The sequence below is a fragment of the Microtus ochrogaster genome, chromosome 2 (assembly GCF_000317375.1).
Source record: "Microtus ochrogaster isolate Prairie Vole_2 chromosome 2, MicOch1.0, whole genome shotgun sequence".
Lineage (NCBI taxonomy): Eukaryota > Metazoa > Chordata > Mammalia > Rodentia > Cricetidae > Microtus > Microtus ochrogaster.
This window is the reverse complement of record NC_022010.1, coordinates 8,788,909-8,806,569: the sequence shown is the minus strand read 5'-3', so window position 1 is coordinate 8,806,569 and position 17,661 is coordinate 8,788,909. Positions and strand designations below refer to the sequence as shown.

At 43.3% G+C, this 17,661-nt stretch overlaps 1 protein-coding gene across 2 annotated transcripts in view; it reads right to left on the bottom strand.

The window, feature by feature from the left end:
• The window catches only part of Med13l (mediator complex subunit 13 like), a 243,548-nt gene that overhangs the window by 32,248 nt on the left and 193,639 nt on the right, over positions 1 to 17,661 (bottom strand). For both annotated transcript variants that reach the window (XM_005344347.2, XM_013349494.2), the window contains exons 6-14: positions 17,131 to 17,325; positions 16,681 to 16,869; positions 13,565 to 13,730; positions 10,949 to 11,053; positions 7,223 to 7,954; positions 6,246 to 6,471; positions 5,291 to 5,396; positions 4,854 to 4,978; positions 2,116 to 2,215 (exon numbers count right to left, since the gene is read on the bottom strand). In XM_005344347.2, coding sequence (XP_005344404.1) covers positions 2,116 to 2,215; positions 4,854 to 4,978; positions 5,291 to 5,396; positions 6,246 to 6,471; positions 7,223 to 7,954; positions 10,949 to 11,053; positions 13,565 to 13,730; positions 16,681 to 16,869; positions 17,131 to 17,325 — 1,944 coding nt within the window. The remainder of the gene's footprint in view (positions 1 to 2,115; positions 2,216 to 4,853; positions 4,979 to 5,290; positions 5,397 to 6,245; positions 6,472 to 7,222; positions 7,955 to 10,948; positions 11,054 to 13,564; positions 13,731 to 16,680; positions 16,870 to 17,130; positions 17,326 to 17,661) is intronic.

Sequence of the window (17,661 nt, the reverse complement as noted above, 5' to 3'; positions counted from 1 at the left end):
AACACACCAAGACACAAGTTCTAAGAGCAGGCCCAGGGGAGAGTAGAAAGTCAGAGAAACAAAAGCCAGGCCTCCATAAAGACAATTGGCTGGCACAATGCTGTTCCTAGAAAAAAGAATGGGCAACTACATAAAGGACTGGAGGGGGCCGTGTCCTGCCCTTCCTCCCAGCTGTCTTGCACTCTCCACTTCACCCCAAACCACTGGCTTCTTTCTCAGGATCCCTCTGCCTCAGAGCAAGAGGCAGAAGCCAATCTACAATAAGCACTCCTCAAGAATTGAACTGAATGGTCTAACTCATTTTTTTGCCTTCTCTAAGACTCATTCTTCAAAAAGATGATTTCAAAGAAATGCATAGATAACTGGTCTGTCCAGTGTATCGACCCTTCATTGTTACACACACAAATTAGTAACAATGGGTCTTCTTCCACCTGTATGCATTGGGCACCCAGAAAGAAGAACAGAACTGAGATAAGCTGTACGTGTAACATTCCAGAGAGTACCCAAGCAAGTGTTCAATGACTTTTCATACTTGGTTACATTTAAAATGACAACTGAGGGCTGGAGAGATGGCTCAGAGGTTAAGAGCATTGCCTGCTCTTCCAAAGGTCCGGAGTTCAACTCCCAGCAACCACATGGTGGCTCACAACCATCTGTAATGGGGTCTAGTGCCCTCCTCTGGTCTGCAGGCATACAGACAGAATATTGTATACATAATAAATAAATAAATAAATAAATAAATAAATAAATAAATAAATAAATAAATAAATATAAAATGACAACTGATACGTTAACCTCAGTAGAAATTCATTAACAAAATTACTTCCATGGGGTGTCCTAAGTAGATACACAAATGTGGCTCAGCTTCACCTTCTTTGTACTCTGCTGGGCGGTGCCCCTGGGGACGTTGTATTTCACAGCTTCCCAGCAGTCAGGAAAGCTGAACAGAGACAAAACACACCACTCTGCTTGCACTGCCACTGCTGAGGGGGAAACACTGTGTGTCCAGGTACTGTGTACGTGCTATGTCTGTTCCTCTACCAGGACAGATTCACACATGTCTTGTCCTGGATCTTTCTGGCTCTTTACTTCTGTGCTGCATTTTAACACATTTTTATAACCTGTACTTTAGCATCAGATTCTGAATCTATTTCTAGGATAATCACCTTTTAAATAAAAGTAAAACACTAGCACATAGTCTAACTATGACACTATAGGAGGTGGCAGTGAGTGGATAGCCTGGGCTACATCTTCAGACACTGCAATGTCTCCTGCTTCATGCAAAGACATAGCAAAGAATAACTGGTTTAGCAATGCAAACTCCTCACCTGACCTACCTATATATACATGTGTCATTCATATGAAATTCCACATTAGTAAAACTCTACAATTCAGAGAAAAAAAGAAGAAAGAAAAATATTTAATTAAAAAAAAAACTACAGCAAGGGCTAGCTATCATTATTCATTTCTGTCCATGTCATGCTGGAGAAAGCTTTGCTATTTAAAATATGGATCTACTTAAACTGTCAAAATCCAATCTCTGCACACGTCCCACTTCTACATTTGAGTAAATCAGCACTACATTTATAGGTTCATAAAACTTTTTGAGTCACCCTGTGACACGGTGGTTTTCCCCTCAATTTGTTCTCATTAGCAGCTGAAGCGGATGAGCAGAAATTACAAGGTGATTTGCAATGGATGTGTCTGAACTAGTCCTTCTTTGTGCACGCCTATACTTCCTTCAGGCAGAGACTACACCACTTTGCCCTTGTGTGCATGGCCCTACTGTCAACTGCCACAGACAGAAACAGAAAACTGCACAACAAATCCTGACAAACTCATTATCCACAAGTCAATTACATTTTTGAAAGCCGAAATGTTTTCTGTAAATTCTCATAGTGCCAAGCTCTGAAATTAAGTGTGCAGTTTGTGATCTACTAGACAAGCAGCCCAACAGGTCTCCCTGCCCTATAAACTGTGGCTCCTTCTTAGCTTGAAAACGAAACAGCGTGACTTCCAATGAGGATAGTTTCTGTCTCTGATCAGCTTCTTGCCTTCTCAGAGGTTCTAACTTCTTCTGATGTTTTAATTCTCATCTCAGGCACCTGCACCTACTTGGTGGGTAAGGGCCAGCAGCTCTTCCGTCCTTCCCAGGGGGCCGCTCCTCAGTCCCAACAGTAGGCATCTTCGATGAGCGCAGTGCAGGGGACACAGCCTGAGAACAGAGTTGAACTGTTAGCAGGCTTGAGTGTTCAACTACTGACCCTTCAGAATAAAGCAGTACATCCTCACACAGCTCCTAGAATACCTGTAGACAGCAAAGCCAGGGACACACTTAAGCTTCTCAGAAAGAGAGAGCAAGTGAGTCTGTTTGCTGGGACCTGGTGAGCAGACTGTATAGGCCCTCAGTGATGCAGTTTAAGGTGGGTACCAGTGCACCTTTGCCAATATAGTAGCTGGCCAGCAGTATCCAACAGTGACTAGCTGTGGGGCTGGCATTCCTTCTGTGGGAGGAGGCAGCTAAAATACTGGTCCCGTGCTCCCCAAAGCTATTGTTTTTTGATCTACTATTCCCATTTAACAGATAACCTCCATTATCACAAAGGCAGCCCCATCCAAGAATCTCTAATTGCCCAGACAACTGTTCAGTTATTGAGAACAAGGTGACTTCCTTACTAGGAAATAGCACCTTTAAGAACTCAAATGGGCTGGTCACAAAATAAAGTACACCCAATAAAATAAAGTAAAAAAAGATCTTACATATAGAATGTCTTTTACTTACACTTGCTTAATACACAATTGAATGTAGAATAATATCCAAACACATTCCAGCCAGCAGCTGTCCACCTCTACTCACTAGGTAAACTAGCTATATCAAACAAACGCTAGAGTTAAAATCAAAAAGGAAACTCTTCTTTCAAAGAAATAAAAATATGATTGAAAATGTTCAGTCTCCTTTGTGTTTAAAATTGCTTACAATATCTTCCCCAAAGAACCGTTTCTTCATTAAGCCCAACAGGGAACTAGAACTTGTATGGGAGCAGAGTCGAACATGTGCAGAGCAGAGAGCTCCGGCACTACAACTGCGCCCATTAGCAGGATGAGCCCCTCCACAGCACCCGCGGTTCTCTGACCTGTCCTTCCTGCTCCTTCTCCTTGGCTGACTTGATTCATTTTCCTTCAATGCTTTACTCTCATCACCACCAGCGATAGTCATTACTACCATGGTCCTCATGCCTCTCTACCCCAGCCTAGCTTGTGTTCGTCTTCCTGACAGATCCAAAGGGGAACTCTCCAAGGCCCAGATAAACAGCAAGGAAATGTATCATTTTTCCTATGGTTTGGTACACTTCCCTGTCCTTTTCTTTCAGACAGCAAGTATTTGAATTAAGACTACAGTTCCAATGTAACAAAATAACAAACAGGACTTTTGTTTTCCTATCTTCAGACTGATTTAAAAAAATGCAATGCTTCCACCAGTTCCACACTCAACAGAGTCCAGGAGGGAAGGCTGAGAGATTCTCTGGAGTCCATCCCTATCTGAGGGCTGGCAAGGAACTGACTAGCAGGCCTCAGTGCTGAGCTGCTTCTCTCTGCTGTCCAATCAGGCTCATTCCACAGTAGCTCAACGACCCCAGTCTTCCCACCTCTCAAGTCAAATCTATTCTTCAAGGCCGTTATGTTCTCATCCTCATGCAGGCACATGTAACTCAACAGTGTATAAGATCTGTTAGTTAGCTATGTTTGAGTTCAAAGTTAGAAATCTGATCCCTACTTAACCTGGAGCCGGAATTTAAACTGCCCTGCCTCCTCTGCACTTCAATGTTCAGCATCCTTAGATCCTGGTCTGTAGCTTAACTCATAGCAGTACATATATTTACAGGCTGTTTTACCTGAAGTCTGTGTTTCCACTATAAAGCTAGCAATTTAATCAAGCATGTAAATTTCATAATTGCTTCAGTTACCTGTCACAAAAGAACTGGTTATCAAATTATTTTCAAAGTTTATGTAAAATGGATGGAGAGGGAGACTACATAAATAAATAATAATACAAAAATTCTGTGAAAAGAGAGTGTGTTTTATTCAGCTCTAGCTTCCCGAGAATAACAGGTGCTGGTGTGTGCCCAAGCACACAAAGATGAGGAGGGCGAGCACAAGCACTTCCTGACCTTAGCTCAGGCGATGCCCAAAGAATACTAACTCTTGCCCATCACTGTAATCATGTGTCTACACTACTTGCCAACCACCACCCCTAACTCTGAACAGCACACAGCACACGTGTGTGCAGCTCCCACAACCACACCAGCTGCTCAGTTATCAGATAGAGAAAAGTTATGTGCATTATATAAAAACCTCATCTAAAGAAATATACACATTTCTATGGTCCCTTAACATTCAGAATGATTTATTAAAATGTGAAAGATTTTAATATTTACAATTATAAGAATAATGATGTGAAACAAACAAAAGCACCAGTAAACAGTATTCAAAAGGGTCTAAGTGCAGGAGCCTTTCTGACACTTATTTAGCATCTAAAACAGTGTTCTCATGCTGTGGGAGCAACCCCATTGGGGGACAAACAACCTTCTTACAGGGGTCGCACAACAGATATTTACATGATGTTTCATAACTGCCACACAATTAACAGGTATGAAGTAGCAATGACAGTAATTTTATGGTTGGGGTCACCATAACATGAAGAACTGCATGAAAGGTCTTAGTGTTAGGAAAGTTGAGAACCACTGCCTAAAGTGGGAGACCTGAGTCCGGTGAAGCAAACTACAATGGAATCCTGAAATGCTGGCACAGCTACCACACAGCAGGTCTCACACATGCAGCTAGAGCAGACTCACCCCAAGCTCATCGTCATCAGAGTTATCAAAGATGTTGTCTAAGTCGTGCAGGGAAGGTGCCAAATCTGTCACCTGTGTAAGGCTCCCGGAGCCAGCTCTGCCAGCAGCATTGTCCTGCCGGACATCTGCGGGAAAAGAGGCAAGGAAACAGGGTGAGCAGGCTCCTCAGCTGGGAAGAGAAGAAAGGACATGGACTGGACCTCGGTCAACAAGGTCTGCTGGGAATTCCCTTCCTATGACTTACGTAAATTTAGACACAATTATTTCCAAATATGCTTATCAGCTTTGAAAAAAACTAAAAAACAATTCACGAAAAACAGAAAAGTTGAGATCAAATTACTGTTATAGCAATAAAAATATAATTTTAAATTGAGAAGAATCTCCTTTGCATTTTACTTTAGCAACAATCCAAGTGAGTCAAGTAACAATGTACACACCTGTTTTAGTAGCAGAACTGAAAATAGACATGGCATTTTTCCCATCAGGCACCGGCGTGGAATGACCTGGTGTAGTGACATCCTTGGTACCAAATCCATCCTCTGACTGTGTAATAAATTCAGCCAAACAAAACAAATGAACAGCAACCCAAAGTGTGGGATATGAGGGAGAACAAAAAGAATTAGCATGTCGAATGGAACCCATTATGAGCAGTGTGAGAAACCATGGTCTATGCAACCAAAGGGAATCAAAGGCATGTTCTTGCTCCGCACTGCACAGAATCAAGGTGATCTCAGTGACTCAGTGGTTCTGGTGGCATTTGATTACAGACCTGTCGTGCTATCAAGTGTTGCCAAAAAATGACAGAGTAAGCCTCTGGATACACATAGATCCTGTACATTGTCCCCTCGACTCTACTGGCCTCTTTAACTAACTGTCAAACCTCCCTACTCTCTTTAGAATACCTCCTTAATGATTAAAGCTGGCAGGCACACCCAGTACTCACTACCATGGCAATGGAACCAGACCAGCTTACGTTGACAGTCTATGGACAGTACTAACATGGATCCAGAGAACATACAGACACAGCTCTTGCACAGTGAACATATGCACTTCATAAAAAGAGACACTGTACTCAAGAGTTTTTGCTTTACATTTTACGTATTTTGGAAAATATTTTAAAAGAAATAAGCAGGGAGCACAGGCCAACAATAATCAGCATATGAGAGGAGACATGCACGGTACAAGCTACAACCTGGAAAATATGTAGCTTCCTTTCTGCTCAGCCGACTCTGGAACAAAGGTGAGCCATGACATAATACGGTAGTACCAGGAGAATGAGTATGAGGACAGAGCAACCAGACAGGACTACCTCATATTCTACCTCAGGAGACTCCCACACACATTGACACCAAAACCCACAGCCTGCTGGACTCCCTCTGTAGTAAATGGTACCTTGTTCTTTTTTAGGGAGTCCTTCTCCGTTCCCTGCTTGCATTTCTTATTTGCTGTGAAAATGTATTTTATGTCGCCATCCTCAAAGGTATATGGGTCATTGACTTCTCCCAAAGTGTCTCCAGGCTGCTGTGACAGAGGGGACGGGTCGAGGAAGGGGGGTGGCTGCACCTGAGGCTGCTCATCCTGCCAGATTTTGAAGCGCTTGTTAGGCTGTGCTAAGAGTCTAAAAGGGAAAATAAATGAGTTTAAGTAAGATAAGGTAAAATTATGCTTTTCCAAAGCAGTATTAAGGTTTTAAAATTTTCCGTTATTTATTTTGTATGTGGGCATGCACATGTAGCAGGTGAAGGTCAGAGAGTCAGTGCTCTCCTTTCTGGAGAGCAGTACTGAAGTGCACGCAGCACTTCAAGGAAAAGAAAGCCTCGGAGGCCAGGCCTGTTCTCGGCCTGCTCGCCTGCTGAGTTGTCTTGCCAATCCAGTATTTATGATTTATAAGAAAATTTTAACTGAACATTTAAAAAAACCTAATAAATCTCTAGTACTATGTTTTTGCTTTTCAAGCTTTGTTAGTCCACGCTGTCTCCAAACCCAGATTCTACAGGAAAAACAGGTCATCAGCAAAGAGACAAGGCTGCGGGGACACTCCCGTGAGGTCACCTACACCAAGGCTGAGAATGATAGGTGCTCAAGGACACTAAGAGCACTCCTACCACAAAGAGCTGAGTGCGCAATAAGGTACACTCTTGGTTAACAAATAGTAGCCCCCAAGTAAATGAATACACAATGTATGTCCTAAGATGCCGCAGCAAAACCTTTATATGCCATGTATTTAAACACCACCATATAACTAAGTCTCATGAAGAACACAGGTTTTGATTCTGAGACACTCCCCATGTGCAGAGTCACAAGTCAGTGAAAATTTAGCTAACAGAGAGGAGATAACGGATGCCCAGGGTTTGCCCAGGCCACCTCACCTTTGCAGTGCAGTGCTCTCTGGGTTCACGTCCAGTTTGGTGTCAAATCTTTCCCCCTGGAGTTCTGGAGGCCGGAACTCAGCATCCTCACTGGACGGGAGACGAAAACTCTGCCACCATTTATCTGATGACTCCGTGTAGGATGGCCTAATCCCACTATATAAGGCTGTCTCACTGACCTCTGCCATCAGAGGCAGTCTTTGGCCTACGAGGACAGTTCTGTCATCCAGCGTGGACAGCTGCTGAAGTTCTAGCCCATTTCCATAGAGGGCTGGATTCACAGGGACAGAAGGTGGGTCCAAACTCTCTGCTTCCTGACCTCTTGGCTGAGGGCTGAGTGTGGGTGGCAGCGGGGAGATGGGGGAATGAGGTGAATCCATAGGATTCAGATTCATTTGCTTGCTTGTATTTCTGGAAGGCACGGCCATTTGCTTATCATACTTCCGACTGCTTGACACCTCTAAGGAGGCATCTATCCCTGCCAGGCCTAGCTTCTGTCCAGGCGCATCCTGCTCCATGCATAACTCCTCAGCCACAGAAGGCCTGTGGTGAAAGGGCACCAAGGGTCTCTTTTGCAACTTGTCTCCTTTTTCTTGTCTTTCTGCTGTTTTGTGCTTAGAAGAAGCAGGAGGTGGTAAGGAGGAAGATGATGGGGGTCCTGCACTGAAGCCTGGCTGAGATACTGCAGGAGGTCGGCTGGGTCCTACTACACATCGCTTTAAAAGTTTATGCCTACAAGGAGAGTTAAAGTGAAGTCAACACATACTCCGACACAGATAACGCAAGGCTGCGACATCACAAAAGAAACATCTCTAATAAGGGTCTATCTTTCTAGGCATATGCTGGAAGACAGGCACGTCTGAAAGGGCTCCACAATCCAACTACGCTATAATCACTAAAATTACAAGTATCTGATAGGAAGCCAAGAACCAGTCACATATAAGGTCAAGCAGATAAAATGTGGACTTAATGAAAAATATAAATGATTATCCTGCTAATCCCAAATCTTACTAATTATACAAGAGCTTCAGATAACCTACTCACACTGAATCTGAAGACTACAAGATTAAATGACCAGAAAAGGCTAAAAACCAAAAATTCGATTTTTAGTTCTCAGCACTCTACCTGTAATACACATGGCTTAAATGACTTGTAATGTTATAAACTGGGAATAAAACAACTGTGTTCTGTACTCCAAAGTATGAAGTAAGATAAACAAGCTCACTTAGTGGGGTCAATATATTAATATCCTTGCCCCCTGATATATAGGGGAAGAAATGTGAGACAATTGTGAATGTCAGACACTTGTGAAGGAGAGGTCAGTGACTGGGAATCAGAAGACAGCAAATGCACCTAAGCCCCACCTCATATCAGCAGGAATGTTACTTCTGCATACCCATCCCATCTCAGCAAAAATGCCACATTTGCCCACGCTTCTTGCCAACCATCAGCCTGAAGAGCAGCTTAGTCGGACCACTAAATGATGCCAACTTTACTCTGCTCAGCCAGCGCCTCTGTAAGTCACTTCGAGGGAAGACTGCAAGAGCTCCTGCAGTGCAACGGTGACTCTCTGAGGCCACTTGGGTGGCATTAAATTATTGCTGCATTGAACTAAATGATACCCTTGTGGGCAATAAAATGGATTTGTGTGGCATAATGGGATGGTTTAGTGGGACAACAGAATGGCCGCCCTGCTCCATTCGGCTGTTAAATAGTGAGAGGAGTAGACCATTCCATAGGGTTTGTGATCCTACAGCAGATAATCTGCAAACACTCTGGTCAAACTCTTCACTACCCTAAAAAACTAAATCTTTAAAACAAACAAGCAAGAAGCCCTGACTTGAGAAAAGCTATCAAGGAAAGTACAGGAGAGGTGTGTTCTATGCAACAAGGGCACAGTAAGCAGTAAGCAACTCATCAGAGGTCTCACTGTCTTCCAGGGCTCATTTCTAGCCCTTCCTACACAGACCTGGACTTTCCCCAGGAGGGTGAGCTGCACTTGTCTTCTACAGGACTTTTATGCAGACTCTTCAGAGAGAGGATTTGTTGTAATGCATGTAAGCTTTGTGAAGCCGGCTCTTCCAGCTCCATCACATGACTCAGCCGCACAATGTTTAAGAGCAGGAATGTGTCCTGCACCAAGAGCATTTGCCAAAGCCTCAAGTACCAAGGAGCCTAGTATGAGACATGTGGAGAGCAGCCTTGGGGAAGGGCCACCATGGGAGGATAAAACTTAAGGCAGAGCCACACAGTGCAGGAACACTGGTGGGTGCAATGAAAGGCTGCTCAAACAACTCTTAGGAAGTAACTCTGATAGACCAGATTCAGAAAAAAATCACCAGGTGACCAGGGAAAACACCATAGCAGTGGGCAGATCTGTGGGGGACACCAGCAGTGGTCGGGTCTGGTGGGAACAAGATGCTGTATAGTAAGTATTTCTTTCCTTTCCGGTGGGCTGGGGCTTAGATCCAAGGTCATGTATGTAAAAGTCAGGGGAAGTGCTCTATTGGAAGCCACATCCTGACACAAGGATGTTTCTCAAAGGCTCCCAACAAGGAAAGCTAGAGCACAGGGCTGCGAAGGCTAGGTAGCATGAGGGAGGCAGCACAGTGGCTGCTAGGAAAAGCCTTGGGAAAAAGAGTTTGGCTAAGAACTAGTGTGGCAACCCAGAGTATACAAAGCAAAACATTATTTATTTACTTAAATATACTAGGAATGCACCCATAATAATATATGGTAGCTGGTTTTCTTTTACACTAATCAGTAAAGAATGCTTTAACTGAAAATTTAGACCATAGAAAACATCAGAAAAGAAAATAGGCCCAAGTTAAACTTGTCGTAGTTTTTACCTCTCATACTTGCTAAAGACATGCCCCCCCTTTCCCAATAGCCAAGAGTCAAAAGTAAAATATATACATAGATTCAGCTACAGCAAACTATATCTGCCCCACGGCAGGAGGAGAGCAGCATGTACTCAGAGAGGATAAACCTTCTTCCCAGTAGTCAACCTCGAGTGTGACTGGGCTGAAAGAAGAGGCAACGCTTGGTAAGAGCACAGGGGCCAGGGAGACAGGAAGAGGGGCCAATGTTACTCTATCAGAGTTGATGGAAAGGGTTTGCATTCTCTTCCCCAAGTCAATTCACTAACACCCCAGTAAAAGCCCTGAACTGAAAAATGAATGGTCATTTTTTGAACAGATAGTCTCCAGAGTGACATTTCTAGAAGGCTCCTGAGAGCCACATGAGAAACCTATGCTGTAGAAACTCTGAAAACAGGAGTGAAAATACAAGGCCTATTCTAACCATCAGCTGAATGGGAGATGAAGTCTTTCTCTTCTTAAAACTTTAAAACCCATACCAAAAAAATCCATGGCAGTGAAACCCTCAACTGCCACACAATGACTGGTAAGTCAAGGGACAAAAGTCCAAACACTCCACAGACAAGCAACTAAGACACCACGACTACACTAACTTCAGCTTTCAGCACCTCTAGTGGAGACAAGAATGACCAACAGAAAGGATCTGAGAGGTTCTGTTGACGTCGACCAATCTGTTCTCCAACACTGAACCCCGACAGCAGTGTTATCATGTCATCAGACCAGACTCTTCCTACTGGATGAAGTTCAAAGCAAATTAAGATTGAGATGCAGTGGTCTGTGTGGCCTGTGGCTGGCCAACAGCGTGAATCAGGCTCTCTGTGGCTGCTGCTTGCCTGTCCACACCCACCTTGAACAGGAACAGCTGACTCTTTGGGTTGGGTCCACAAAATCCCAAGCAGCAGGACTGTGAGCAGGCTCTTCTTCCTGAGTGGGAGTTGACACCTGGCTCCTCCTAGAAAGGGCGAAAATGTGACCAAGTACAAACATGAGATAACTTATTCCTCTATAGAGAAAAGGTCTGTTTGTTCTCTTAAGGCATGAGTATATTTTATATAGTTAATGGATCCTGCTGTTAAATTAGTCCAGAGCAACTACAGAGGTAAATGACCTGTCCTCTATAAACACAGAAGTAGGGTTCAAAATGCCCCCTCCTTATAAGATCATGGACAGTATTTACTGCAATGGAACAACACCCAGTATCATTTTCTTTTAGAAAGTCACTTCTACCTGGCATGAGCAAGGCCTGGCTTTAGTACCATACACTCATATGTACACTTTCCCACCCCCATCCCCAACACACATACACATACAATTATATAGTCACCTAAATTATAAAAGAATGTTTTAAATTACTGTTTGACAACATCCATAAATTATATATACTCTGATTATGTTGTTAAATCACTCTTAAAATGCTTACATTATTTAATAGCATCTAAAGGCAATATTCTAGCACTTTTGATACAAATTAAAAGCAGAAATCAAAAGTACCCCCCACACCCACATATCATTAGTAATAAGCCAATGAAGCAAGACAACAGGCAGTGCTTGAGGACTTGTCTCCCAGTAGCTAGCTGATGCCGCAGACTCACTGGGTGGTTCTCAGGGAACTTCCAAGATACTGCCTTTCCTACCTCCCTACTCTGTGCTAGGAGGAGAGGGCCTTGGTCTCTCAGAACAGAGGTCTGAGGCTAGTTTTGATAGCCTCAAAACTAATAAGTTATCTCATGTTTGTACTTAGTCACATTTTCGCCCTTTCTAGGAGGAGCCAGGTGTCAACTCCCACAAAGGAAGATAATGAGAAAGAAATGATAACTGGAAAATTATGTAGGTACTGAAGATAGAAGTAAAAATATCTGCTCCAATTACTATGAAGAAAAGATCATTTCTAAATGATTGGGGATAGTCTTCAAGTTCCAGACTATGATTTTATACAATTATTTTAGAGCTTGTCTAGCACATCTTCTATGGCCTATTCCGGAATCAATTTGTTCAAAAGAAAATATTTAGCATCAATTTGCTAAAAACCTTGGTCCAAAGAACAGGCATTAACCTGAACACAGAACTCTGAAGCGCACTCTCTTCAGAAGCATCTACAGCACTTCCAGATGCACAGTTATTAGTTATCAACAAGAGCATCCATACGATAGGCTAGAGAGGTAGCTCAGCGCTTAAGAGTGTCTGCTCTGTCCCAAAGGACCTGAGTTTGGTTCCCAGCACACATGTCTGGCAGCTCAAAGCTGTTTATGACTCCATGTTCTGGGGATCCACATCTCTGGCCTCCCCAGGCACTGCTTCTGTTTTTTGTTCATTTGTTTGTTTTTCAAGACAAGATTTCCCTGTGTACCCCTGGCTGTTCTGGAACTTCCTTTGTAGAGCAGACTGGCCTCAAACTCAAAGATCCACCTGCCTCCACTTCCCAAATGCTGGGATTAAAGGCATGTACCACACAGCAGGTACTACTTCTTAAGAATTAATAATAATAATAATAATAATAATAATAATAAAGGGGGAGGGGCGGTGGTGGCGCACGCCTTTAATGCCAGCACTAGGGAGGCAGAGGCAGGTGGATCTCTGTGAGTTCGAGGCCAGCCTGGTCTACAAGAGCTAGTTCCATGACAGGCTCCACAGCTACAGAGAAACCCTGATTTGAAAAAACAAGATATATAAATAAATAATAGGGGGCTAGAGAGATGGTTGGCACAGTGATTGAGAACAGTGGCTGCTCTTGGAGAGGACCCAGCACTGATATGACAGTTCACAAAACTCCACAACTCCAGTTCCAGGGGATTCAACATCTTCTTCTGATCTTTGTACGTCCTCTTCTGACCTCTATAGACACTAGGCATGCACGTGGTGGACAGATGTATATGCAGACAAAACACCCATAACATAAAATATAGGTAATCTTTCTATAGACACATACACACATATTATACATATACATACACACATGTGTAACATGTTAATGCAGGCAGGAGGGAATGAAGACGAAGAAGAGCTGGAAGAAGGAACACAGGGTCCTCAAAGCAACCCCAGGAACACAGCATCACCCAGGTGTGCACTGGCAGTAAAAAGAAGGCCAATACTGACAACTACTGTTCACGAAGTTTGTTTCCCTTTATAACTGGGAACCATTCAAAAAGCAGCACACAAAGAAAGCCAGACCCTGATTGCCATTCTGACAGGATAAATCTCTGAGCTGTCCCTGCCGGCAAATATCACATCAATACCATGCCAACCTTCAGATGTTCAAGAACATGAGAATTTTCCACAATAATCATATCAGATAAAGAAATGATATTTAAAAAACCATTTGTGTTTTATATTATATTCCACTGAGTTTAAATCATAAAAATAACAGTTTGAAGACCTTTAGGTTTGGACAGACACGGTACACGTGCCTGACTGTCCTCTTTACCTTGCAGTCAAAGAGAAGTCACTAGCTATAATGCACACATACTTAGATTGGGCTCTGTTGAGGATGCATTCCTTCCAGACTCGATGGACCATATGATTGTGGAGTTTAGGAGGGATCTTCCTCGATCTCTTTGGACTGTGCATAGTTATCATTCCCCCATCTTGGGAACCGAGGTGACTGGCAGCACTCTGCACGCCTCCACTCTCACCTAGAAAACAAGTACATCAGAACATCAGGTTTGCCACAGGTGCACGTGGTACACAGACTGGTGCATATGTCAACTGCCAAAACTCACATTTGTGAAGCTTCGTCTACTGCCCCTGGCAATTACACTACCTGTAGTGATGAGGAAATCCGCACCCCATAAACACACACCACTAACCAACTTGCCCAGGTCTGTGTGATTTTCTGTGTTCTCTCTAAAGCAGCAGACCTGATAAACATGAATATGTCACATAGCAACATCTTACCCCATGTTTTAGATGCATTTAACTTGTAAGGAAGGGGTCATTGTTGTAAAATTAAAAACGCAAACATGCATTACTGTCCTGAGTTCAGAAACTAAATGCAATCAGTACATTCCGGGGCAGACAGCAGCACAGGCAGCTCCATGCCCATCCAGCTGTGTAATAAAGACACACAGCACCCAAGAAAAAGAAAGAACTTATTAGCACACAGTTTCTTGTATAGAACTGCTTGCCTTATTCCACGTTTAGCACTAAAATACTAAAGGGAGCATCTCCACAGGCTGTTCATGGGCCGGGGGGTGAGGGAGGACACCACAACAGGACACTCACTGGCTTCTCTAAAGTTAGCTCCTCCATCCTGCTGAAGGATGGCCCAGCCTTCTGGCCACACCCACAGGGATGGCACTGGTTAGCATTTCAGACAAGGCTAGTCTACAGGGAATGTTCAGTCAACTCAATGGCTTTCTCTTAGATGATTTAACAAATGTACTGTGGGCTCTGCCCTCACCAAAATAAAAGTCAAAAACAGTCCGTGTACAGACTCTGGAAAATCTGCCCTGCTATCTTGAAAATATTGAAGTTTCCTTTATAATACAAATATTCTCCATGACAACTGCATCATTGCTTTTGCTCTATGGGATATTTAGGCTTATCCACCTGAGATCAACAAAACCAGCAACACCTACACTTTAAACAGCTGAAGCCTTCTTTCCCCCAAAGTACTAACACTGTAGATGAAGAAAGTACAGGAGTCAGGAGTCCTGATTCTTCAGTACTATCTTCTGCTGCTTTTTAAATTTTCAGGCTGGGTTTACTGTATAAAATAATTCATTTCATTTTCTAACTGGCTCTGAGTGTCTGTGTGTAAGAACTAGATAAAGAAATCATCAAGGTAGATAACAAGATTCCCTCAACATCCCATGGCAATGCTGTGAGAGGCAGGGTGAGAACTCTCCATGGGACTCAAAGTTACTGTCTCTGGTTTTCTAGGCCTCTAAAAGAGGCAAGGAGAAAGAGTTGTCCAGAAGGATATGGTGATCTCAGCAACACTAGCCAGCCAGCTCGCCTGTCCCAATTGACCTATCAGAAGAGCGTTTGGCAGTCAGGGGCAAGGCTACCCTCTCTCTAAGGGAGTGGCCAAGTGACAATGCTAAACCATAGCACAGTACTGTGTCATGGGACATTGGGACTAGTTCATCAGACTACAAAGATACTAGACCCTTTAGTGTAGATTATCTGAGAAAGTGAGAAACAGTGGGAGAGCACTTCCCCAAGGACTAGAGCAGTATGGACAGAGCTAAAGTTGCTTTTGGCTGTCAACTCCAGAGTTCTTAAGTGACTGGAGGCCAAGGCTGATGTTAAAGTAACATAAACTTCACTGAGTATCTGGAAACAAACTGATAAAAAAAAAATCAAATAAACTGACAAAAATTTAAAGTGGTCAATTGTTAAGAATATAAATTTTTAAGTAAAATTTAAACTACTCAAAATATTGACAAATGATAGGGTCTTTATATCAATATAGCATCACTATGAGGATCACTACAAAATATAATATTGTACTTCCTTTTTCAGTGTAGGTATAATAACTTCAGGAAGGGTCAGGCAAATGCTCTACTGTAGGAGTCCTGTGTGCAGCCTCACACAAGGAGGTGCTGATTTGTGAGTACTGCACATGAAATGCTCGTATTTAGTCTATGTACATCTGCCTGTATATTGTAAGCCGTCTCTGAGTTATGTAGAACACATAACACAAGTGCTGGCAGATTACCAACTCAAACAAGCTCACTATAGTCAAGAGTATTAATACAGGAACTCTGCCACTCAACAGAGTAGACAAAACCGTTCTCAATTCAAGCAATCTCTGTTTCCCAGGAATGAGTGTGTGAACTGCCAAGTGTCTGCATTAGAGAGCAGACCACGACAGGACACAGCAGAGCCTATTCATGCTATCCTAACTGTGTCATAATAGAAAAAGAATCATTGCATATTTGTCTTGGGTAGCTACTGTCAGCTGGACAAAGGTTACAGTCATTCCTGGTCCAGTCCTTGTGATGGTTAACTCTGTCAGCTTGACTGGACTAGGAAACACCTCAGCAGGGAGGGGCCCAAAAAGGCACTTCCAGAGACAGTAGCTCTGACTAAAAGAACTAATCTCTCCAAGTTCACATAGCAGTGAGGCATCACAGGGGGTGGTGAAAGGTAGGAGGTGGAACCTGGCTGGAGAAAGTGGGACACTGAGGACATGTCCTTGGGACTCCAAGTTTGCCCTGGTCATTTGCTCTATGTTCTATTTTTTTTATCCAACAAGAAGCAAAGAACTGCCTCCCGTGTCTCCCCACCACAATTAAAACTCTGTCCACCAGACAAATCTTCTCTCCCCTAAGTGCTTTTCTCAGCTGTTTGGTCACCATGACACAAACTAAGCTAATATAGTATTTGCCATTTGTTTAAAACAAACACAAACAAGGCAATCTGCACATAGTTTCCTGTCCGGTTATAGAAACGTGGACTAAGCGTGCTGAGGAAGTGCATGTGCAGAACTAAGAAGCACGCCAACACTGTTCTTAGAACAAAGACTAAGACAGCACACACACAAATCTCTCCCATCTCCACCAATTTCGCCAGTAATTCTGCCATGCTGCTGAAACTCTAGACGTTCTTCACAGGAACATGCTCGATTGTACTCACCTATAACCACCTGCTCTGGAGAGGTGGGAGGCGTCAGAGGCAACCCACAGTTACTGGGATCTTTCATACTACCAAGTCCCTGCTGTGCGACTGTGGCATGGCCTCCGACAGTGGCAGCACTCTGAGGAACCGGGATGTCATTTTGAGAGATCAACACAAAAGCTGAAGGGTAGACCATCCGGACACCACCTGTAAGGAAAGACAGCAAGGAGCAGGCCTGACAAAGTTGCCTGCACACCCAAGTCTATTGTTACAGTGAAGCAGCTTAATGGAAAAATTGAGTACTGCTACGAGCACACCTGCCTGAACATATGTCCCAGAGTCACCATGACAGCACATGGAGCACAGGAACCACAGGCACAGATGTGGACAAGCTGGAGAATCTAGCTGAGTGGCCATCCCTTTAACAGTGGAGCTAGAATGAAGTTCTTCAGGCAAACGCTTTCTTACCAACAATGACCTCAACTGCTACAGGGAAGTCATCGTCATATCCCAGCTCAGCTTCCTCTCGTGACTCCTCCTTCTTCCTCAGCACCATCGGGTAGAAGTACTGCCATTCCTCAATCAGTTTACGGGTGGCTGGGTCTGACATCTTGTATGCATGCCCCGTTAGTGTGCCATTTAAGCCATAAGGACTCACCAGTACTATGGAAAGGAGAAAAAAGTATTACATATAATCTGTACATATTTTGTCATTTTAGGTTAAAAAAGAGCCCTATTTCATGCTCTATGCATGAAGTCTAAAGTCTTTCACAGTATGTTCTTAAAGTTTATTTTAGAATTATTTATGTGTATTTTACTTTATATCCATTTTTGAAGGAAATCAAGTAGGGATAGCATTACACTTTCAATTCAATCAACATATACTATACAAACCATCTGCTCATTAAAATCCATGCCTCTCTACTCAATAATGGCTGTTTAACATGAACAGCACATTTGGCATGGGTACCCAGGCCTGTCTGGCCCTTGAAATTGACA